Source organism: Pteropus vampyrus, unplaced genomic scaffold, assembly GCF_000151845.1.
Source record: "Pteropus vampyrus isolate Shadow unplaced genomic scaffold, Pvam_2.0 Scaffold383, whole genome shotgun sequence".
Lineage (NCBI taxonomy): Eukaryota > Metazoa > Chordata > Mammalia > Chiroptera > Pteropodidae > Pteropus > Pteropus vampyrus.
In genome coordinates, this window is record NW_011889164.1 from 550,234 (window position 1) to 576,248 (window position 26,015).

The following is a 26,015-nucleotide window of genomic DNA, read 5'->3' on the forward strand; positions in this document are numbered from 1 at the left end:
ACAACTATTGGGTAAAAAATTCTTAACGATCCCCAAAATAATGCTTAGGAAATTTGCAGGTTTTTTTGGTAAATACATTGTCCCATTTTGGCTTCTCCTCCTCCCCCTTCTTTTTTCTGCAAGAGCTTCCATTTTTTTTCAAGCGCATTAAATGTCTGGGCACGTTTAACACATCCAATTACGCCTGGCAAAGCTGCTTTCATGGTATATTTTGAGTCATCAGCTGGTACATGCAGTACATTTAGCAATGTGCTTGTCTGAATCACTAATCAACAAGAGTATCCTCCTGAGAAAAATGTATTTTCAGTTATTGAAGGATTGCATTTTCTACTAATAGAGGCTACACAACTGTGACAATTCAATAAATTATGCATAGTGAAAATTATTAGTTGCTTGTCAGTCATACTGCTAAATGCTTTCTTGCCTTTGTAAGAGACCTAGACAGCCTATAATTAATAAGTATTAATAAGTTTTCAAAGCTGTATGGGAATCTTATAATATAATAAACACTGAGGTTAATGAGAGTCAAATGTCTTGATCCATTTGAAGTAGTTTGAATCCCAGAGCTTTATCAAACACATTTTTTTTCCCTAAAAATGAATAAAATATGTAAGATTACAAAGTCTATAAAAGCTGGTAAATTCTTATATTTTGTATTTTTTTGTGTGTGAGAACAAAGGGTTATCCAAAGAAATTGGTTAAGATTTACATGACAGAACATCTTTTTGGAACAATAATATTTTAGAAATCAAATCTCACATTGGCCATGCATTTAAGTACCACTTTTTCAAAGGGTTTTGTGTGCAAGGTTTGAGTTGAAGTAGGTAGAAGGCTAGTGTTTTTAACCTAACTGAAGACATGTAGTGCTGGGTGCAGCATCCATCACAGTTTGATTCCAATGGTGATGCTTCCTCTCTCACCACTACTAATTTTTCCTTCCTTCATTTCTTGCAGTGCTCACCACCCCCTTTTGACACATGGTCCAGGCCAGGAAACGTGCCCATTTCCATCACAAGTGATAATCCAAGATAGTCATCAACTCAGGAAGAGGCAATGAGGATTAAGAAATTGTGATACAAGCCTTCCACTCCTTCTTTTGGAAACATCTAATTTCAGTATTTGTTCCCTTATGTGTTCTAGATTCAGTATGGAGGTCCTTAAAAGATAATGTTAATTAGTGCATTTTAAACACCCAGAATCCTGTTTGTTTTTACAATCATAGCTACCAAGCTTTGGGAAACTGGCTCCATCAGTTCAAGCCATGACTCCCACGTACAGCTCTGCATACTTCTTGTCCACATGCCTTTCTTTTTTTTGATGTCCTTAGTTGAAATTTAGAAGTTTATAGCCAATTAATGCTTTGTTTTCCTGAATACACAAATCTGTGACTATATATTGAATAAGTTCTAATTGGCAAACTGGGTTTGAAATTTTCCAGAGACTATTTCAGTTTATCTCTCAATGAACAGGAATTTCTTTAAACAATGGAATTGGAGTATTTTAAGCTCGAAGAGATCTTTGAATTTATGTAATCTAACCTCATTTTATCAGATAAGGAAAATGGGCAACAGGAAGAGAGTAATTGTTGAAAATCATACATTTGGTTAGTGGCCAGGCTATGACTAAACCCAGCTCTCCTATTGCATTGTTTTGATTTGTTTTGCTTTCCTATAGATTACTACATAATTTTTTGAAATAATATTTGAACCATAAGCTAATTTAAAGTAAGTGGTTCAGAAGGCCCATAGTTGAGAACAGGCTAAATATAAACTTCAAATACACCATGTATTTGAAAAATATTAACTTTATGCCCTCGGGGAGCTCACCCAGTCGTGAAGTGAGAGCTCAGCATCTTTACATGTATCAACATCGGCCCTTGGAACTGAGACAGGACACTCTTGGTAAGAAGACAAACATTGCCTGTTGTATGTGTTTGGGGGAAGGTATTTGAAGAAATCTTACATGGAAAGGGCCAACAGCACTTACTCATTTAAAATCTTGGCTTTTCTAATAAATATTTTTGCCCTAAACTCTTACCAAGTGGTACATTTGTTGATTTTTTTCTTTTGATAACAGTTTTCTTAAAAAAAATTTTTTTTTTGCTCTTTTCCTTTTTAAAATTCCAATCTCCAGTTCAGGCCATTTTCTTGATGTTTGCTTGGGTTTGTGTTTTTGTTTGCTTACTTCTTTCAAATCTAACTGCCTCTGAAGGTGACCCCGATCTCCTTGAGCTGCCACTGGGAGCTCCTCTCCTCCTACCTGCAGGCAACTCCAGAGTCCTCACATCCCCTTTCTCCAAATACCTGTTCTCTCACCAGAGGAATGTCGTCTTGGAAATGTTAGATCAGCCCTTGACATTTAAGTTCAAAACTGAGATTTCGTTTGCTCTCCTTTTCCATGTAAATACCTTTTTCCTAATTCTGTGTAGCTGTCAATACAGCCGCTATTCTTCCATTTCCCCACCTTCCAAACTAAGAGTTGGTTGATTCCTCTTATCCCCAATATCATTCTGTCTCTGGGTTTTATGAATAATGTATTTCCCACATCTTTGAGATTGCCTCTTTCTTCATTTTTTCCATGCCATCTACAATAATTCAGACCCTCACCATCTCACCCATGACTCCTGTTAACAGCCTCCTAAATGGAATCTCAGATTTCGTTTTATTCCAATGAAACCTTCACACAACTGAACAAAGTAATTTTGCCAATGTGTTGTAAACGAATTAATATTTATCGAGAACCGACTGTGTACCAGGCACACATTAGTCTAATCTAAACACCACCATAGGAAGTTGGTGGTTTGTTATTGTAGTAGTATTATTGGGAAATTTGTATTGAGCACCTATTATGTGCAAGACACTGTTAAGTACTTTATTTGAATTTAATTCTTATAATAATCTTGTGACTAGGTACTGTTATCAGCTCCACTTACAGATGAGATTGAAAAACATAGAGAAGTTAAATAACCTGCCCAAGGCCATGCAACTCTAGCAAAAAAGCCAGGATTTGCATCTAGATGTCTGACTCTGGCCCTCAGGCTGAAAGCTTTGCACTGTATTAGAACCCTAGTATTAACAGATAAGGATTTTGAGGCTCAAAGAATATTTCAGTCCTCTACTTTCTCCCACTTTCTTATACTATCTTCCCCTTACTCTCAGCAGATGACCTGGTTTCCTATCTTTTACCCCACTTAGCCCCTAAGTGTTGGCATTTTTCAAGACTCTTTTTGGCCCTCTTCTCTGTTAACTCTAAAGCATGCACTCTTGACTTTTTTGATCATGGACTCCTTTGCAATGTGATAAAATTTCAGAGTTTCTCTACAGAAAAATGTGCATAAACGCAAGTGTCATTCAGCTTCAGGAGGCTTCAGGGTTCCTTTAAAGCCCACACATGTGTCCCAGGTGAGGAACACATGCTCTCACACATTGAAATAAGTTCTAGATAAAGATCTAAAGTTAAAATATAAAATGAAACAATAAAAACATTATTGTTATATACAGAACAATTTGTTTCACATATTCTGGGCTAGAGAAGGCCTTTCGAAGTGTACCATCAAATCCAGAAGTCACAAAGAAAAAGGCTGATAGATTTGACTTTACATAAATTTAAAAATTCTCTAAAAGGTTTTTCCAGCAGTAAAATTTTATGACTTTATAAAAATTCTATAACTATGTTAATGAAGGAGAGCATTGTTTACAAAGTAGAAAATCTCTGTGCAATGTGAACCGTTGTTTTCTTACCTCCAGTGACAATCACATTTGCTTTTATACAGTAACAGAAAGTGTTTGCTCCTCTTGGCATGGAAAACTCTCTGACAGGCCTGGGAAACACAATTTAACGTAAACCTTATATATTTTTCTTTGTGAAACTATTTATAATTTATAAATTATAGATTATAAATTAAAGATTGTGTTTAATAGGTTCACTTTTCAGTTGGTTATAAATCTATTTATACACAGAAAACATTACAAGTAATTATCAAATCCTCACTGACCCACAGAATCTATTTACTCCAAAAATGTGGTGATGTTAGCAAAGCACTTTGTGTTGTTTCTACTTAAGAAAAAAAATCCAGCCCTTCCCCTTGGGGTCGTGGTTGTGTTGGTGGTAAAGATGGACAGAGATATATCATGTTGTAATCGTGAAAGGATATTGGGTGGCAAATGAGTCCGTTGGGTAGCACATGTGCCAGGAACACATTTGGACACTTCCTCCTCTCTCACCACCCACATCCAACCTGCTATCAAGTCCTCCTGATTTTGCCTCTAAAATATACCTGACATCTCATCATTTCTTTCCGTTCTCACTGCAGTATCTTGGTTCAACCGTCCATCCCCTCTTACCAGAACTATGCACTAAACTGCTAATTTCTTAGCTTCCCTCCCCAAACCCCATTGTCATACTATAGCCGGAGTGATCTGTGTAAAACATGAATTAGATCACACCACTTTCTCTAGTGACTTCCTGAAGCTCTAAGATGAGCCACATTTCTTTACCTGGCTTACCTAACCCTGGTAGTCGCGGTCACCTTTCTGGGCTCATCCCATACCCTCCTCTTCCCCACACTTTATGATCTAGCCACGATGTTCTCATTAGCTTCCTTCCTGGCTGTATGGAGCTTTTTCCCTCCTCAAGAGCTTCTGCACTTAATGGGCAAAGCTGTTCTTCCCCCAGATCCTAATCACATTAACAACCGTCCACCTGCAGGTGTCAGCTTAAATGTTGCTTTCTCATAGAGGCCCATTCTATACATCACACTCCTACCCACACCAACTAAATAATGTCTTTTGCATTATTTTCTCTCCAATACCATGTTTTCCCTGAAGGCATATAATTTTAGTATATATGTTGGCCCATTTTGTCCATATAATTTTAGTATATATGTTGGCCCACCATATAATTTTAGTATATATGTTGGCCCATTTTGTCCATTCTGTAACAAAATAAAATGGAGATACCATGTGACTTTGAACATAGAAGGCTCCCAATAAATATTTGTTTGAATACCCTTAAGGGACAAATACCCAGTTGACAATACCATTTTCCAGAATCTCGAAGAACAGAATTGTATTGATTCTGCAAATTCCCTCTGACTTTTTCTCTAGCACTCTTGATATAATAGCACTTTTGAAAAGGAAACATTTTCTTTTTTTTCCCAGATTACTTATTTATTTATCGTTGAAGTCAAAACTAGAATTTAGCTCCCACAGACATCACTCAATTGATGTGGCTGCTTCCATCATGCCACATAGAAACAGAAGGAAAACTATTTTTCCAGAAATGCTTTTGGGGAAAATGTAGAAAAAGCTTTACGTTGAAACTATAGACACAATGAAACTAACAAAAAAGTCCAAATTGACTTTTTAAAGCTTGCTTTGTCCATATAAAATAATATTAGTTAGGGGCATATTCACACAGAGCAAAACATTTTATAAATATCATTCACTGGTGTGAATACCGATTACATATTTTCATAGCAACAATTAAATAGATGGAAGTTCATCATTGGTTTTGCCTTTCTTCCTGAAATTAGGCAAATCAAAAAAAATAGTTTTATTATTAGTTTCAAGTATACAGTACATTGGTTCGACATTGATATAGTTTATAAATTGATTCTTCTGATTGCTCTTTCTCTCCTCTGGCTCTCCACCTTGCCATTATATTAGTGCTGACTGCATTCCCTCTGCCATGCTCCCCCTCTTGGTGACCATCTATCCACTAATTTGTACTTGAAAAAGAAACATTTTCTAAAAATTTCTTCAAAATATTTTAAAAAAAAGACACTCTACTGTCAAAAGACCTTGCCTGAATCACAGCATATTTCATCACAGTTTTTCCTTCTGTGTGACTCATATTCGCGAGCTCTAATCCAGAGGGAAGCTGGGTCATCAGAGGGAAGGTAAGGAGATAACTCTACAGGGGCATATGCTACGTGATTGGGGTTGTTTACTGAATGTAAAGTGATGTCTAAACATGAAGGCATTCCACGGGGACTGTGAGCTTGCTCAAGAACAAGGGCCGCTGAGTAAGCAGTGGGCCCTTCCATCTTTTCTCCCTTTGGTCATGGGAGTAGTTTGTGGGAGCAAGGGCAGAGGACAAGGAAGAAAGAATTTTCATTTTCTCCTTGATGATGTGGAGTAAGAAATTTCAGGGTTCCTCAGGTAAAGGTATTTTTTTTAATTGGTCCTCACTCTGGATTATCAGGTGTCATTGATCCACATTGTGTCCATTCCTAAGGGGCAAGGGAAGGTGTCGTAGAAAACTCTAGATCAGGAGTTGGCAAACTCTTTCTTTAAGGAACTGGATACTAAATATTAGACTTTGCCATATAGTCTCTGTTGCCACAACTACTCAACTCTGCTGATGTGGCAGGAAAATAGCCATAACTAATATGTAAATGAGAAAGTATGGCTGTGTTCCCATATGACTTCATGAGCAATAAAATCTGAATTTCATATAATTTCCATGGGTGATGATATATTATTTTTCTTTTGATTTTTTCAATCATTTTAAAATTTAAAAACTATTCTTAGTTTACATCTGTTACAAAAACAGATGGCCTGCTGGATTTGGCCCCTGGGGTTTTCTAACTCCTGTTCGAGATACAGGAACATGAAGCCCAAACCAGTACAGGCCTATAATAGCTCCACCTGTTCTCCGTATTCAAATTCTTTTTTTAAAAATGCTTTTTTAGTATCTTCATTAAGGAAAGAAAAGAGGAACTCACATTAATTCAGCAGTATGTGTGAGACGTTAAGTCAGGCACTTTATGTGAGTTAACTTAGGTAATTTTATAAGACTATAAGGTAAGTATATTTATTCCCCTTTACAGATGGAAAAATTGAAGCTGAGAAGAGCTAATTGTCACAAAACAATTGAGAAGTTCAATTGTCACAAAACTGGTGAGCGCTAGGACAAAAACCAGTTCTCTCTGGCTCCAGAGCAACCCTACCAAGGGGCACCGTACACTTTCCAATCTGCCTCTGAGTTGGATAACTGATAAAAAGTAATGCTGAAGAGGGAATGCAGCTAGCGTTGATATGCTGGCTAGGTGGAGGCCAGGGGAGAGAAGGAGTGATTGGGGGGATTGTTTTATGAACTATATAGATGCCTAACCAATATACTGTATACTTGAAACTGATTTAAATAAATTTTTTTAAAAAAATAACACTACAAAAAAAAAAAAAAAGATAATGCCGAGCAGTTATTTGTTCATTTCCTGGAAATTGTCAAGCTATTGAAGGGTTAAAGTTTCAGCATATGTCTTGCAACAGGCCAACATACTTTACATAGCATAATTAACTACAGGTTTTTATTTTCTTGCTGGCACAAAACTCCATTTGTGAAATTGTCATGCGGAATTATAACAATAATAATAATAATTTTTGAAATGGAAATTTTTTGAAAGTTGTTTTTTTCCCCCAGCCTTATAGGGAGCTGTGCTGGCTCCCTTTTAACAGCTGGCCAATTACATATGAGTATAAATGCAGTTTCATCTGGTTCAGCTCAAGACTCATTATAGGAAATTACAGACGTGGGAATGTGTTGACTCTTGGAATGGAGCAGATCTGATTCCCCTATTGAGATAATGCTCCAGTGGCCCTGGTGATTCAGGAGGACATGATTGCCCTGAATCACTTGAGAACTTGCTTTAGCTGCTAGATTTAGGCGGAGACTGGCCCAAGGAAGCAGTTGGAAAGCTCAGTCAGAATCTGACTGAATAAATCAATGATCACCATTTGCTGAGGCTGTCTGAGTGTTTTTATTTCACAGTTTCCTGACTCCCTTGGGCTGAATGTATCATCAACCAAATTCCAGGAGATATGGTAAATACTAGGAAGCTCAAAATTGGGCTCAAAGACAAACTCCTTATTATTGCAAAATATATGCTTTTCAAAGCAAAGCAGAAAGTACTGGCTAGTTGGAAAAACAGAACCTTTTAGATAATCTGAGTGTTTATAATTACTAAATACCAAATTTATGGAATACGACAGAGAGTAGAACTGGCACTATCTGATCCTTAAAGATTATGGGGTCAATTACATCTTGACGAAACTGGAAAAAAAATAAAATAACTTTTTTTCCTCCCTCCCAAAAGGGATTTGAGGGGTTGAAGGAAGAGAAGAAGTAAAAAGAAGAGTGGGTAGAATATTTTAGGCACCAAACATGTACAAAGTTCCATCATGGGGCATCCAGAGAGCAGCAAGAAGTTCGGAGTTATAGGAACCTAAGTACAGGCAGTGAAGAGCCGTGAAGAGAGTGAGGCAGAGAGGATTTGGGGCGCCAGACTATGGAAGTGCTATGGTAGGGGATGAAGAAATGTGAAAGGTTTTGAGATGGTCGGATATCATCTTCATACTCTGGAAGATAAATAGACAATAGTTTTGGCAGGGATAAATGTGAGGCAAATAAATAGTTAGAGATAAGAGCCTAGAGGGATAGAGGTATGGAAGATAAGACAGATTCAACAAGTGTTTATAAGGCAATATAGACAAATTTGGTGATTGATGTATTATGGGGCATTGAGGGAAAGAAAGGAGTCATATGGGTTTATAACATTTGCTGTTTTCCATGGTATATATATTCCTATCATGGCTGATTTCATACTAGCACTGTGGCATCTCTGAACATGGAGTTGGGAAAAGATGTACAGTCGAACATCATTACTTCTATGTTCTCGAGGGCTTAAAACCCTCGAGAACATAGATAATAGTAAAATGTAGTAAAATAAACAGGACGTGATGAGTTTTAAGTGTATATTGCCTGTTTTTAATATAGTTGAATTGTGAGCTTATGTAATTTACTTTTTTAACGATGGCCGTGTTTAACGAGTGTGCCAAATTCCAGAAATCTTAGCAATCAACTTTCATGAGCTGGTATGATCTGGCTTCAGCATACCACTGATTTTATGTTTGTATTTCTTGTCTTTCACTTAGATTTTAAGCATTTAAAGACAGGGGTTATGACTTAAACATATTTATATTGTACACAGTGCTTAATGCATAGTGGCTTAGTAAATATTTTTTGAATAACTGATAGACTCCTTGATTCATAGCTGAACTGCATGTCCTGCACAGTTTTCCAGTTGTCATATTAACTAACTATTAGAATTACCCTGGTAAGTGTACTAGAAATATTTGTGCTGCTAAAAATATGGTTGTATATTTGTGTATCTTGGAAATGAAAATCTTTTTTCTGGTTGTTAAAGTAGAATATGTATCTTCTATTGGAGCACAAAAAAAATATTTGCATATGCTTTTACAATGTTTCTTTATGGTTATAAATGTATCATGATTTGCCAACATAGTATAAAACCAAACTAGAAATAAAGTTGCATCTACTTCTTAATTAAATATTTCAGAAACTCATTCCTTTGATACTTCAGAGTGTAATCACTGGCAGTTAATTCTGTTACAGAAACTAAATGAAACTCCACAATTAATTATGCCATAGAAATGATATTTGTATAATCAGATCTGGTGTTAAGAAATGATTTTTAAATTACCATGAAAAGTTTTTAATTCATTTCTCAGTGCAATATGTTACACACTACAGTAAGGTAAACATTTTCATCTTTTTCTAAAAAAGAAAAAAAAATATGTCCAATGTTGGGATTGAGTGATGACTTCCAAACTCCTTATAGGCCATACTAGAAATTGGAAGTCTCAATGCATTTTTAAAAGAAAGCTTTATTGAGGTATAATTTACATATAATAAAATTTACCTGTTTGGAAGTATTCAATTTAATTATAATAAACATACAGAGTTGTGTAACACTCGCCCTAATAAGTTTTAGAATATTTTTATCACTCCGGAAAGGTCCCTTTGCCCACTTGGGATCCCTGCTTCCACCTCTCTCTTAGATATCTATTGATCTACTTTCTGTCTCTATAAATTTGTCTTTTCTGGACATTTTATTTCAATGGAATCATCCAATATGTAGTCTTTGATGTCTAGCTTCTGGCACTTAGCATAAGGTTTTTGAGGCTTATCCACATTGTTGCATATATCGTAATGCATTTTTAAAACTGAAAATTAAAATACAATAGCTCTCTTATAGTTACTATATATTTACTATTATCACATATTAATATAACTATTAACATACAGTTGCTGCATATAATATTTATTAATAAATATTTAACCATGCTTTTCAAATTCAGCTGTCTATAAGAAAGCTACCTTGTGTATTTATTACACATGGAATGTGATGATTGTATTGCAGATACTCACAGGCTATTGGTTAGCCAATTGACCTGTAAAAATGATTTTAAAGATATATAGATTTTAAAAATATATAGTTTTACCAATAGAACTCTATTTGGAAAATGTAGTTATAGATAACAACTCTATTGATTTATTGCAATAGATTATACTATAACAAAAAACAACAAATGAGCAAAATTGCCAGTAGGATGATTCATCATGTTATAATTTGCATCATTAACATCAATTTCCTCCTAAAAATCTAATTAATTTTGTTAATAGAATAGAATAATTAACATTTGATTTTTCTAAAAACCAGTTTGAAAGCTCAAAGTCTGTCATGGGGTTATCAGTTATAAAAAGCCTGAAAGTCACAGAATATTCATATATATAAACTATTGTACTTACAAATTATCCTCCAGTCTCTTCAAGGATTCCAAAACTAACGAATGAACACTGTCTAAAGAACAGGATCCAAAGCAATTTAGGGCTGAAATATATCTAATTTTCATAACCCAGTCATTATGTAGCTTCCTTTTCACACTGGGAATTAAAAGAAAAAAAGGAAGGGTTATGTTAGACACACAGACACATCATGTTGAGTGTGTATTTGGCATTTCATTTTGAGTTTAATAAACTGCAGTTGAACAGAGGTAAAAATTGTAATATATAATACTGTCCTGTGCATTGTCACTTTTAACTATTTAACTAAATTTTCATCACCTAGCTTATTTAAAATGGAAAAATAAAAGGTTATCACCAAATTTTGATCTATAGTTTTAGAATTTAAAAAGTAATATAGAAGAATTTCAGTTCACTATTGGAATTACTTTTTTACTAAAAAAATTCTGGTCATCCACATGAAGAATTCTGTTTCATATTGTTTTATATGTTACATGAGCGTGGAGAGGGAGATTATTTTTCCATGCCAGATAGTGTTAAATTTTGATCTCTGTCTACTTCTTTCCTTGAGTTGCACAGTGTTTTGCATACCAGTGTTTGCTGCTCACACTCCCACTGCCACCCATTCAATATGAATGAGTTAAGTGGATGTCAAATGCAGGAAAACTTTAATAATGGCTCCAGAATTCAATTATCATTTGACTTTAGTACATTTCACCCCATTTGGTTAGAGGATTTTTTGGTGTAGGAAAATGCCTCAACACTCAGCCTATAAATAAACTTCATTGTCTATGGCCATGCTACCCTGAACAAGCCTGATCTTGTCTAATCTCAGAAGCTAAGCAGGGTTGGGCCTGGTTGGTACCTGGATGGGAGACCACCTAGGAAGAGCAGGTGCTGTAGGCATAAAAAAATAAAATAAATAAATAAGGGATTATAAACTGACAAGGTCCTTGCAATCTGTGAAGTCAACCAGGGGTTGCCTCGCCTAAAAAAAAAATACACTTCAATCTTGAATAATTAAATCATGTACATGATGCTCATCTATATGATTCAGTCATCCACATGCAAGTAATCATCCAAAAGAACCAACATAAACTAGTATTCATTTAACTATATCCAGAGTCCTCAGATTCCTCAGATCCCCTATCATATTTCTATCATATCTGTCTAATAGAAATAGGGATGGAAAATAGGCTATGGAAATTTCTGAAAGGTTTTCTGACATTTTCTCACATTTCAATAAGGAGAAGAGTCATGTCTCAGCATCTATTCTAAAAGCTTATCATAATTAGAATGAAATGGCTGATAGTTTACAGAGCAGCACATTTGATATTAGGAAAGCTCCCCATCAGAATCTAATACTTTGGTGGAACTAAATACTACTACTCATATATGAAAGCAGTAAAATGGAACCAGATACTTAATTATTGTGTTGTTCTTTGAGTTCTGGCAAAGGACTAATCTTAATTCCTTGTAGTAACCATTATAATAAGCTTTTAATTGTATATTCTAACTCTGAGATAAAATATTTGTTAAATTAATAAAGTACGATCCTGAATTTTTAGGTTTTTTATAACTCTGTGTTATAATATGTTTTACATTAATAACAAAGTATAACCCTATATATTTAGAAGTATTTTTTCTTATCCCAAAAGTTTCATTGAACAAAATTTAGAATGTAGAAAAACATAAAGAAAAAAATAAAAATTACCTCTCTGAAGTCCCATAGAAAATCATCATTAATATTTTTAGATATTCATACTCAATATTTTTCTAAATAGAAATACAGACAAACATACACAATCTATAAAACTGAATTCGTTTGGAAGGACTGGGTAACATGGTGCAGACAATAGAGGCTTTGTTCATCCCCTCTTGTCACATCAAAGGTGTGACAGAACCATAGAGCAAAGAGCAAGCAGAGTCACCTGAGAGTCTAGATGAACAAAAGCCCTACAACTAGGGACAGAAATAAAACATTAACCTGTAACGATAGAATTTAGGAGGGGGCGAAGACACAAGCTGCCTGGTCTTGAGCAGCTGAGCGGGGCAGAGGCTGCGGCAGCTGCAGACACCTCTTAAAGGGGCCGTGTCTGCGACTGGACTTACAAGGTGATAGACTTGCTTGCTCTGAGCACCAGCGCCTGTTAGGCTGCATAGCGGGCACCAGGGACCTACAGGGAGACACAGAGTTGTCTGAGTGAGGGCCGAGGCAAGACTCGCTCTGTACAGAAGTGCCGGCAGTATCCATTGTCCTTCTGTGGAGCCCTCCCCTCTCTCAGCATGTGGATGCAGCACCACCATAGCTGAGACATCATCAGACTGGGTAACAGAGGTCGCTCTATCTAGATGATTCCATGAAACTCCACCTCCCCCAACTCACAGCCCTACCCAAACCACATCTAGATGTGTCCTCGGCAAGTCCTGTGTCCCTTGCTGGGCAGCTCGAAGACCCACACTGGTGGCAGCTGACCTCGGTTTCTGGCGTGGCCTTTTAAGGCAACTATAAGCACAACATCTGTGGATTGCTTGCTGAATCTTAACAGATGGCCCTGGAGGGACACAGGCTGGGGCTAAACTTGGCCTGCAGCTGAGCCCTCTCAGGACTGTGCCACTGGACACCTACTACACAAAGCCACACTAATAAGACCAGGAGACTTAGGAGCTTTGCTTAGTACATAGAAACAGACACAGCCAAAATGGGAAGACAATGAAGCAGAAATCATATGAAAGAAGAGAACAAAGATCAAGGAAAAATGGAGTCAAACAACCTAACAGATGCAGAGTGCAAAACACTGGTTATAGAGATGCTCAATGAACTTAGGGGAAGGTAGATGACCTCAGTGAAAACTTAAACAAAGAAATAAAAAAACAAAAATGGAAATGGAAATGATAAAAGGGAATCAGTCAGAAATGAAGAATAATTATCTGAGATGAAGAGTATACTAGAAGGAATTAACAGAGTGGATGAAGAAGAGGATCGGACCACTGATAAAGAGGATGGGGAAGCCAAGGACACTTGATCAGAACAACAAGATAAAAGAAGCCAAGAATATCATAATAGTTTAAGAAGCCTACGGAATGAGATTAAATGTAAAAACGGCCCTGTCATATTGGGTACCTGAAGGAGAAGATGGAGAACAGAAAGTTGAAAAATTATTTAAAGAAAAAATGATAGAAAACTTCCCTAACCTGTTGAAGGAAATAGACAAACAATTCTAGGAAGTGCAGAGAGTTCCCAAAAAGATGACCCCCAAAAGGCCCACATCAAGACACATCATAATTAAAATGCCAAAGCTTAAATACAAAGAGAGAATCTTAGAAGCAGCAGGAGAAAAGCAACTAGTTACCTACAAGGGAGCACCCATAAGACTGGCAGCTGATTTCTCTAAAGAAACTTTACAGGACAGAAGGGATTAGCAGGAAATATTCAAAGTGATGAAAACCCAAGATCTAAAACCAAGACTACTTTATCCTGCAAAGCTATCTTTTAGAATCAAAGAACAGATAAAGAGCTTCCCAGACAAAAGCTAAAGGAATTCATCAACACCAAGCCAGTATTATAGGAAATGTTGGAGGGACTTTTTTATGAAGAAAAACATGTATCAAAAACAGGAATAAAGAATGATAATAACTACATTCCTATCAACAAGTACTGCAAATTGAAAAGAATTAAGTACTCCAACAAAAAGATAGAGTGGTTGAATGAGTAAGAAAACAAGACCCCTATATATGCTGCCTATAAGAGATTCATTTCAGAGTTAAAGACATACCCAGAACAAAAGGAAGGGGCTGGAAAAAGATATTGCCTTGATGGACCTAAAGGGTATTGTGCTGAATGAAGAAGTAAGTCAGACAGAGAGACGAATGCCACATGATTTCGTGTACATGTGGAATCTAAAGAACAAAATAAGCAACAATGACAAGAATGGAGACAAACTCATAGATACAGAGAATATTTTGAGAGCTACTAGATGGGAGGAGGGGTGGGAGATGGTGAAAAAGGGCAGAGGGATTCCGAAGTACAAATGGATAGTTACAAAATGGCCATGGAGATGTAAAGTGGGTACTGGATTTAGTGGGGCGATCACTTTGTGAATTGTATAGATCTTTAATCACCATGCTGTACAACTGAAAATAATATACTATCGTAGGCCAACTGTAAGCGAAAAAAACTCAGTGAATTGTACAATGTAAATATGAGCAACTAATTGTCTATTACATCTCAATAAACCTGGGAAAAATAAATAAAAATGAAAATATAAAAAAACGAATTCATATGTACATAAAAATTAAAAGTTGTTTTACTTAATATTTTTTTACTTAATATTATATTATGGACATTATTCATATTATATATTTTTCAAAACATAATTTAATGGGGGGTACATGGCATTCCCTAATACTATGATTCATTGAATGCATCTGGTACCTTAAATATTTTTAGACATCTGATGAAACATATATTTTACATGTAAATATATTCCATATGTGTGCACGTTATAAAATATGTAAATATATATTTATATAACATTATATTTTACTATATATTATACATTTATGTAATATCAGAATTATTTATTTAAATTATTAATCATTCAAATTAACCATTTCCATATTGTTGGACACTAGATGTTTTACCATTAGAAATAACATTGTGATAACCATACTTATATTTTTAAACACATTGGGATCCCAGGTCCCAATGTATAAATGTTTATTGAGATCCTTGACGCATCTGCCCAAATTGTTTTCCAGAAAGAAATTCAACCCATAACTTCCACCACCAGCAGTATGTTAGAATACCCATCTCAGGGCCTCTTCTTCATTTTTAATCTTCTGCAATTTTATAAGTGAGAAATTATACCGATTTTAAGTGAGGTGTTTTTTTTGTTGTTGTTAATAGAGAGGATATACTTAATACAATTTTTTTTCTGCTAATAAAAGAAATATAAGCCTTAGTTTAAAAACTTCAGAGACACTACGATTCTAAATAAGACAATAAATATCACTCATAATCTCATCAGTTGGAGAGAATTGTTATTAGCATTTTTGCTTGATGATCATTTGGAAATGTTTATTGACCATTTGTACTGTGTGTGTATGTGTGCAGATTATCTGTTCATGACCTTTGCTCATTTTTCTCTTGGGGAATTATTGTTTTTAAACTGAATATTAATTCCTATTAAAGAGTATTAACCTGCTGTTTATCATATTTGTTATAAATATTTATTTCAATTTTTTACTTAAAAAATTTTTTTGATGCCCAGAAATTTTTACTTTGTGTAGAGTCAAGTTTATCAAATTTTTTATTTGAATTCTGTATCTATTGCTTTTGTTTAGAATCTTTTTCTATATTCAAGTGCTAGTAAATAGTCACATATACATTTTATGGCTTTTTCATAATTTAATTTTTTAATTTAACTCTTAATTCATTCACAAACCTATAGATTCTATAGATTTTAATTGTCAATAGCACTTAAAATAGTAATCTCAGTTGCTAATTTTCCTGTCTGTCTTCTCTATTGGAAGTAACTTGAGGTAAGAGGCATTCCTTGCTCAGTTTGTGTTTCAAACTTTATTATGGTGTCTGACACATTGGGTTTTTTAAATTATTTTTTAAATATTTTTATTTATTTTAGTTATAGTCAACATACAATATTACGTTAGTTTCAGGTATATGACACAGTGATTAGACATTTATATAACTTATGAAGTGATCACCCCAATAAATCCAGTACCCATCTGACACTATGCAGTTATTACAATACTGACTATATTCCCCAAGCTCAACTCTCATCCCCATGACTATGTTGTAACTACCAATTAGTACTTCTTAATCCTTTCCCCCCTTCACCTATCCCCATACTCCCCAATCTGACAACCATCAAAATGCCCTTTGTATCTGTGACCTTGTTTCTATTGTTTGTTTATCCTGTTCTCTAGATTCCACATATACACTGGTCTTCCTTAGTCTGACTTACTCCACTCAGCATGATATGCTCTAGGTCCATCCATGTTGTTGCAGATGACAATATTTCATTCTTTTTTGTGGCTGAGTAATATTTCATTTTGTATAAGTACCACCTCTTCTTTATCCATTCATCTACTGATGGACACCCAGGTGGCCTCCATATCTTGGCTATTGTAAATAATGCTGCAATAAACATATGAATATACATGTCCCTTCAAAGTAGTGTTTTAGGTTTGTTCAGATAAATACCCAGAAGCGAGATTACTGGGTCCTGCTTTGTCTCTTACTATAGTCTTTGTTTTAAAGTCTATTTTGTCTGGTGTAAGTATTGTTACTCCAGCTTTTTTGATTTGTTTGTTTTCATTTTCATGAAACACTTTTTTTCATCCCTTTACTTTCATTCTGTGTATGTCTTTCGATTTGGCGTGTCTCTTGTAAGCAGCATATTTAAGGGTTTTGTTTTCTTATCCTTTCAGCCACCCTATCTTTTGATTGAAGCATTTAATCCTTTTTCATTTGAAGTAATTGTTGATAGACATGTAGTTATTGCCATTTTATTTTTCATATTTTTTATCTTTTTTCTTCTTCTTCTTAAAGAAGTGCCCCTAATATTTCTTGTAATAGTTGTTTGGTGTTGATAAACTCTTTTAGCTCTTTCTTTTCTGGGAAGCTTTTTATCCATCCTTCAATTCCAAATGGTAGCTTTGCTAGGTAGAGTAATCTTGGTTGTAGGTCCTTGTTTTTCATCACTTTGGATATTTCCTGTCAATCTCTTCTGGCCTGCAAAGTTTCTGTTGAGAAATCAACTGACAGTCTTATGGGAGCTCCTTTGTAGGTAACTGTTTTCTCTTGCTGCTTTTAAGATTCTATTTGTCTTTAACCTTTGGCATTGTAATTATAATATGTCTTGATGTGAATCTCTTTGGGTTCAAATTTTTTGGGACTCTGCACTTCCTGGAGTTGTATCTCTGTTTTGTTCACCAGGTTAGGGAAATTTTCAGTCATCATTTCTTGAAATAGGTTTTCAATTCCTTGCTCTCTCTCTTCTCCTTCTGCTATCCCTATGATGTGAATGTTGACATGTTTGATGTTGTCCCAGAGGTCCCTTAAACTATCCTCATTTTTTTAATTCTTATTTCTTGTTGCTGTTCTAATGGGGTGTTTTCTGCTATCTAATCTTCTAAATTGCTGCTTCAGTCCCCTGCTTCAGTCCCCTGCTTCATCTAATCTACTAAGTCTAATTCCTCCTAAGGTATTCTTCATTTCAGTTATTGTATTCTTTATTTCTGAGTGGTTTTTTTTTTTTATATTTTCTATCTCCACTTTTATGTTTTCTATCTCTCTGTTAAAGTTCTCACTGAGTTCCTCTACTCTTCCCCTAAGATTATTGAGCATCCTTATAAACAGTGTTTTGAACTCTGCATCTGGTAGATTGCTTGTCTCCATTTAGTTGAGTTCTTTTTCGGGATCTTAATTCTGTTCTTTATTTGGGCCATGTGTGTTTGTCTTTCCATTTTGGCTGCCTCCCAGTGTTTGTTTCTATGTATTAGGCAGAGCTGTTTTATCTCATTGTCTGAGCAGAGTGGCCTTATGTAGTAGGTATCTTGTGGGGCCCACTGGCATGGTGTCCCTGGTCACCTGCTCCAGGTGCCCCAGGTGTGTCCCTTGTATGAGTTGTATGTGCCCTCCTGCTGTAATTGGGCCTTGGCTGGTGTTTGCTCTTTAATGAAAGGAATTGACCCTCACACTGATTGGTTATGTTGACTAGCAGTGACCAGTGGAGAAGCTGTTTTATAGGGTCTGACCCTACAGAATAGCATTCGCTTTAGCAGAGCTTTAGTGCTTGCCTTGTTTGCCCTTTTGGTATGTTGTCCTCAGGTGACCCCGGGTGGTGCTCTGGCTCAGACTGAGGCTGAGCACTGGGCACGCAGGTTAGGCCTCCTGGAAAGGGCCCTGCCACAGGCTAAGTTCAGCTGCAGCCTGTGCCCTGCCTGGGTCCACCTGGCATGAGCCACCAAGCAGTCTGCAAATGGCTGCCACTATGCTGGGCTTGGAAGTGCCTCAAGAGACTGATCCAGGAACCAAGACCAGCTGCCGCTAGTGCCGGGGTTGGGACTGCTCAGTAAGAGGTATGGAGCACACTGAGGCCATATGCTGCTTGTTTAGGATCTGTGAGCCTTTGAGAGATGTTAAGAAAATTTGCAGCATAAGTCAAGACAGGCTGTTTGTATGGAAAAGCCAATGGAAATGGCTTGGGTGGGCCCACACGTTGGGAGGGGTGAGGTCTCGGGGAGTCACCAGGGTGGGGTGACCAGTGTTAGCTACATTGATGGAGACTTAGATATGATGGTTGCCAAGGTCTACAAGGCACATGAGGAAGGGCTCAACAAAGGAACAATACCTTCTACCAGGACTTCTGTCTGGGAGAGAACTACCACTCCAGCCCTCACCCTGAAGCCAGACAATCAGTTCCTCCCCATGTGTCCCTGGTGCTCCTCAGGGGAGACTCTGCAGCTATTTCAGCCACCATTTGCAGGAGTGGGACCAGGTCGTTTTGTGTCTTTGCCTTCCTACCAGTCTCGAAGTAGCCTCTTCTGTGTGTTCTTCATTGCGTGTTATGTAGTTCAGTTGTAATTTTTATGTGGTTGTAAGAGGAGGCAGGTAGAACATTTACCTGCTCCACCATCTGTCTGGCACATTATTTTTATTATATAAATCCTTGAACAATGTCTATATTAAATCCATTGAACTACCCATGTAATACTCTTACCTTTTAAAGTTCTTCGAGTCTAAGATCTGATTTTGTGATTTTTTTTTGGATTTTGCCTGCTTTAATCCAAAGTCATCACTGTTTACTGTGAATTTGTTCACAAAACCACCATCATCCCCCAAGAGGATGTCATCTCGGCAGAGATGGTCAGGCAGAGACACTACACACACACAAAGGAGGCAGTGATCCATAGGCTTTATGACAAAATAGTTTTCCTAGAAACAGAAGAATACTTTTAATAAGTTATCACATTGCTCTAAATATCTAAGTATTAAATTTAAATATTATCCCTATTATTTAATAAAAGTTTTACTTCTGATGTTTCTCACTCTAGACACTCCCAAAGGTTAAAGGGCTTGAAAACAAAGTTAACCAAGTAAAAGTTAATGAATATTCACTGTGAGCCCAACATTGTGTTTTGAGGTGTTTTGGGGAGGAAATGGTGAGGTACCTACTTCTCTCTCAGTAGTAATGAGATTTTCCCAATGTAATACTGTGAATGTCCCTGTCTTGGATTTGTAAGGCAATATTAACAAAAAGCATAAAAGGTCTGATCCTGACTACTTAATGACTGGGTTATAAGAATTAGATATATTTCAGTCCTAAATTGCTTCGGATTCTGCTTTTTGGACAATGTTTAGACCATTGACATAAAATTGGATGATAAAAAGGTAAATCAAATATTACAGTCCCAATTATTTTACAAGGAGTTAGTTATCTGGAGAAAAATATCCTAATACCCAAGTTTATACAGAAATGTTCGACAAGCATTTGTCTAGCTGACTCTGCTATTAAATTGAGTTCACTAAGCTATACAGCGATTGCTCTCCTGGAACTCAGTCTCTATTTAAGATGGAAGAAAAAATATTTCTAAAAAATTTAATTTGTTTCATTCCCTGCAGAATGAGTAAAACTCGAACATATTTAGAGGTTCATTCAGTCATTCAACAAATATTTATTGAGTACCTACAATATGCCAAGAACTACTCTAGGCACTGGCCATACCATGATCAACAAGACAGGTTTCCGACTTTGTGGGCTTCCATTCTAGTGGGGAAAGATGGAGGAATAAAATAGATAATTTTAGATAATGGAAAGTGCGTGTGAGGAAATAGAGCAGAGTGCTGTGATGAAGAGTGACTAAAGAGGCCACTTTAGATCCCACGGTCAGGGAAGGTGACATTTGATCTGGGGCCCGAAGTAGCTGAGAGGAAGATTCAGAAGTGGTTAAGAGGAAGGAGCCTAGAAGGAGAGATTAGTGACAAAAAGATAGGGAAGAGGCCATGGAGCCTTGTCCTGGATGAGGCAGGAGGGATGAGAGTGTCAGATGCAAGGAAATTTCATCTTCAGAGAGAGAAAAGAAGAAAGAGGGAAGTATGAGAGTATTCATATTTAAAGCTGTAGGTGGGAAGGCTGGAATTTGAAAGAGGTAAAATCTCAGAGACTCAGTTTTCTCAAGAAAATAGGGGCAAGTTCATCAGCTGAGAGGGAGAGGACTTGAGAAGAATAATGGGATTTTGGAATCCTGGTCAGGAATGGGAAAGTGAGCTGATGAGGATACGAAAGAGACTGACAGAAGCTACTGTGTGCTCAGGTGAGTCTGCAGACCCTGAATCTGCAGTGAAACCAACGAGTATGGCTTTGTGTGTTTCACCAGCAGTGCTCAGCCTCTACTCAGCAGAGAAGAGCTGTAGCGTCTATCCTGGATGACAGTTTTGAAGGATAGAGATTTAAGAAAATGGAAGGTGATGATGACTTTAGCCCAGATGACCCACCCAGTGGGCATAGCTGGGCGGGAAGAGAGAGGAGGGATGGGGACTGAAGAGAGGAAGAACACACTTTCAAGGGACTGGAAACACAATTGAAAAGCAAGAGTGAAAACAAGAGAGAGCTGGAAGGAGAAGTTACCATCAAACGACAGGACACGAGATAGGGACACATCACATAATAAAGTACATTAAGCAATCAGTTGCCTTTTAAAAAATCATCCTGACATTTCTAGTTGGTTACAAGATTGTGGACAAGCATGAGAAATTTAGTTTTTCACTGTGACTAGGGACAGAAAGGAAGGTTAAAATATTTCTTAATCCTCCATGTCTTTCAAATCAGCTTGCATCCTGAGGGCATTTTTTTTATAACCTCACCCCTACCTGAGCCCTTATTGCACTTGTTTCTTTTTACTGTATAATTTCTTTGCATCATTATATTGTATATTATGTTTATTCATGAGATCCTGAATTTTGTTTGCATGCAGGAAAATGTTCATTACTTCTACATGTCTGCAAATGCTCAATAAATATTGTGATTTGGTTAAGTGGTAACAGCTCAGCCACTGAAGGTGTTAACATTAACATCTGTTCCACTAGATTTTTTGCCAGAATTAGGCATTTGATTTTAGTAATCTTCTTACCAAATGAAGCTGAACTGGAGAGAAAAGATTTGAACTTGATAACATGAGCATAAACAAAATGTTAATACTTGGATTCAGAGAAGGTATAAAATAATGGAATTAGTCTTTCTCTCAAATACTAAACTATACAAAAGAGGAAACAAAACAATGCCCCCAAATTAAACACACATTAAATGGAAAGAATGTTCTCTTTTAACTAGAGTCACAGAATATTAATGCTGAACTTGATTATTTAGTTAAACCTCCTCATTTTACATATAAGAAAACTGATACTCAGTAGAGAGAGTGTCACTCATGTCCTACCAGTATGGAAAAGATGGTCTTATTTCTTTGAGTATTTCTCTTGGCACAGTACCTGGCTGTTCCCTTGAGCTTTATAATCCCAGACAATAATGGTCCTTTCTGTAGTGGCAACAATTCGTTTCAGCTGTGCGAGGTAGTCACATCCTGTAATCCAGGAGGTATCCTGATAGAAGCACAGAATTGGAGGGGGGTGTATATGTATTGTGTTTCGTTCTATCACATGGTGATAGTTACTAAAGAGCAGGTTAGTCACATTAAAATCCTATTTTTCCCTATTGTTTGCAGAGAAGCCTACAATGCCTCTTCTTTGGTATCTTGAGGAGAGGCTCTCATCCTCTCCTTGTCCTCTCACTCCAAGCTTCTCAGCACTGTCAGCTGGAGAACCATGGTGCTTCCTGGTGCATAGCCACTGAAGGAGCTGTTGGGCACCTTTGTGCACTGTTCACTCAAGTGAAGACACTTCCTCACAGGGACACACAGGGAGACTGGATTAATCGAGTACTCAGGCCCTGTCTCCATGCTTAAGATTTTTAGCTAGGAACGACCTCAGTGCTTACCTGGTCAATGATCGACTTGAAGCCAATTAGCTTGTCGTGTGTCTTGCCCTGAGTTGGCATGGGTAGGGTCAGTAACAGCAAGGACAACACAGTACTGCACGAGAACAGCGCGCCCTCTTAGGAGGGCCGGCTGTGCCAGGAACTGCACGAGTGTTTCAGACACGCCCTTGAATCTTCAGTAAAAACCTATTAGAAGTTCTAACAGGTTTTTTTAAGTTTAAGAAACAAAGGCTCGGGGGCTTAGAGAGAAACCAGACTGCCTGGTGCCCTCCTTTGTGGTTCAGCGCACCTGCCACATGCAAGCAGCGGGAAAAGTTAAGCCTTCTCCTGGCTCTCATCAAACCTGGGTGGGATTCTGAGAGAGAGCCTCCGTACCGCTGCCGCAAGGTTACTTTCCCAACTAGCAACACGGATTAAATTAACTACAAAATCGCACTCGAATTTTTATCTTGTTTCCAAGTTTAAAATAAAATGATTTCAAATTATTTCCTTGTTCTCACAATCTGGGTTGTGTCCATTTTTTACATTTCCCAGTAATGGTCGCTCGGAAGAATTCAGGAGAAGCTTTTATATTGAAGCTTCCAGGAGTAATCAGATTCCAAGCAATTCTCCGCGGTCAGTTTAACTCCAGAAAACAATATCTGGGTCCCCTTTGCTGTTGGGCGAGGTTTAGTTGCAGCCAATAAACGTAAATTAACAACCCATGAAAACATCTTATTCTCACAGCACTTCACTGAGACTGTGATTGGTTATGGAGGAACCATCGTCATAGCCCTAAATTTCACTTAATTAGGAATTTTAAAAATGTACTTACTGTAACATTGGTGCTGGTATGCACTCTCATCTATAGACAGAAGAAAGAGAACAATGAAATCTAGTTGGCATTACTGCTGAAGGTGAGAACGCTCTTGACACAGTAACTCCTTGGTTTAATCTCACTTGCCATTTTCACCTTCCACAGTCTCTCCTCCCTGTTTCTCCTTCCCCTGAAGATTCTTGCTCTTTGGAATGTTGTTTGCTTTGGCCTAGGTTTCTGCTTTTGTGGCTTGTCTTTAAGCCTGCTGACTGTGCACTTAGAGTCTTATACTTTAATATTTCTTTTGTTCCTTCTATTTGCAGACTGTCTCACATTCTTTAGTTATTCAGAGCAACATTTGCTATCAAAAACTGGGAGTGCAAAATAATACTAACAGCAATGGCAAGAGTAGTTAAAAGAATGTTAAATAGGTCAATATGAATATAAAGCGATGCAGGAAGAAACCATTTCTTCATTTGAAAGTGCTCTCTCAAGTAATTGAGAGAATTAAGAACATTCTATCCAGTCGGCTTCCTCTTTTATTCAGTATCTGTTGAATGAATATCATGCTCTGGGTAGTATGGTGGTTGAAGATCACAGATTGGTGCAGAACTATTATGTACATGGGCAGCCTTTTAGACCCTTAAGGCGTGTTAATTGTTTAATCGAAGTGTATGAAATACCTGGTTTCTTTTGCATGCTCGAATGTCTAGGAAATGGCTGCCTGAAAGGAATGGATTATGTGAAAAAGAAAAAATCAGGGTGAATGCTAAAATTATTAATTGAGGTCATTGCAATATGTCTTTCATCTGAAGAGTTCAAAAATGCTTTCCAACCAGGAGCTTATTTCTAGATGGGAAGAAATGTACTAAGGAAATTCGTGAGTAGAAGACAGAACACCTGTGGTTTCTCCTCTTCAGTTTCTGAACCTCCATCCTTAGTAGAAGTCACTAAAATTATCTTACTATCATTAAATCTTTCATAATCCTGATAGATATCTTGAATTTTTAAAATCTAGCCTTTTTTTCTCCAGGAATCTTTATGAATGACATTTACACTCCAGATTACCAAGACCTCCAGAGAGCACCAAGATAATCCTTAAATATATTTATTTGACTTCAGATAGAATCTAAATTATGGATTATCCTATTATAAGATATTTTGCATTGTTAATGACTACCTTTTAATAAATTATTCCTGTGACCTACCCTACCAAATTACTTTTCCCATAGAATTCATCATCCTATTTGTAAGGCATGCAACATTCAATATACCATTTATTCCTGGTGTATCAAATCTTAAAATAATTGTTTAAGCGATGTATGTGTGTGAGAGAGAGACACACGTTTCTGGAAATATAAGGCCACTTCATTTATTTCTCATAATCCTGAACTGTTTTATTATAAAGATTATTATTTTTCATCTCACATTTTTCTTTAGATACCATCTTAATTCTATTTTTGAGGAAAAGGTAAAAAAGGAGAAGGGAAATAATGTATTGAAAAAAAGATTGAGGAAAATTTTCTCATTTTGTTTTTATATTATTTGTTCGTAATCCTAATTGCTAACATTTGCTGAGTGCTTACAGTGATGCTAAACACATTATATTAACTCATTTAATCAACACAACTACCTAGGGAGGGAAGTTTTCTGGGTCTGAATGAGGAGGAACTAAGGCATGGAGGTAAATAATACACAGCTGGGCAAGGACCCAGGCTCCACACCTACGCTCAAAATCTCCCATTGCATCGCCTCCAAGTGCAGGCGGGCCTCTCCTGACAGAATCTGGGGGCCCGTAATGAAGATCACTGAGGAGCTGAAAATTGTTGTTGAAATTTTAACAACATTATTGCCTCTAGTTGAAAATAAACTAGCAATTGAAATTATTTTTTATATTTAATACCATTCACCTTCTATTTTCATACTAAAATACAATGTAAACTATATCATCAGACATTTCATTAAACTCTCATATTTTAAAAATAGAAGTCCAAAACTTATAAATTTAGAAAGAAATAACATTACTAAGAGCAATGCCTTACATTTATATAGGAATTTATTGTTCATAAAGTGCTTCTGCATTCATTATCTCATTTGACCTTCAATACAACCCTCTGAGGGAGAAAGGACTGGTCCTATTGTCCACATTTTACAGATGTAAGAAAAGAGATGTGAAAAGATACGTTGGCTCATGAAGTTTTCCACTTAACATCATCGCTAGTAAAATAAAGAGCCTAGAATTTGAGCCATTTTCTTACTCCAAGTCTAAGGTCTTTGTTTGGATTCTTTATTACTTAGTAGGATTATGACAAGATTACTTGGCTTGTGAGATATTTCGATTTTATCTGAGAAATCATCCAGGATCATCCTTTAATTTTTCTGATGCCATGTGGTTCAACAAGACACCCTGAGAAACAATGCTGAATACAGTTATAAAAATCTCAAAAACTTTTCTGGGGCTCAGCAATCTCCTCATTTTGGCCATATTTGGTTTTGTTTTTTAGAATAACTCTGAAATATGGTTTATGGTTTCTGCTGCACCTAATACATATGCATAATGTATAGTCAAAACAAAAGAGAGGAAGGAAGGAAGG

The 26,015-nt window shown here is 36.7% G+C and overlaps 1 protein-coding gene and 1 pseudogene across 1 annotated transcript in view; one reads left to right on the top strand and one right to left on the bottom strand.

Annotated features, from left to right (window-relative positions):
- Nucleotides 1–26,015, bottom strand: part of WDR64 (WD repeat domain 64) — a 115,912-nt gene that overhangs the window by 67,417 nt on the left and 22,480 nt on the right. Inside the window, exons 6-10 of the mRNA XM_023523192.1 lie at nt 23,440–23,469; nt 22,121–22,231; nt 19,356–19,570; nt 10,615–10,749; nt 3,741–3,820 (exon numbers count right to left, since the gene is read on the bottom strand). Coding sequence (XP_023378960.1) covers nt 3,741–3,820; nt 10,615–10,749; nt 19,356–19,570; nt 22,121–22,231; nt 23,440–23,469 — 571 coding nt within the window. The remainder of the gene's footprint in view (nt 1–3,740; nt 3,821–10,614; nt 10,750–19,355; nt 19,571–22,120; nt 22,232–23,439; nt 23,470–26,015) is intronic.
- Nucleotides 11,396–11,514, top strand: LOC111731545 (annotated as a pseudogene).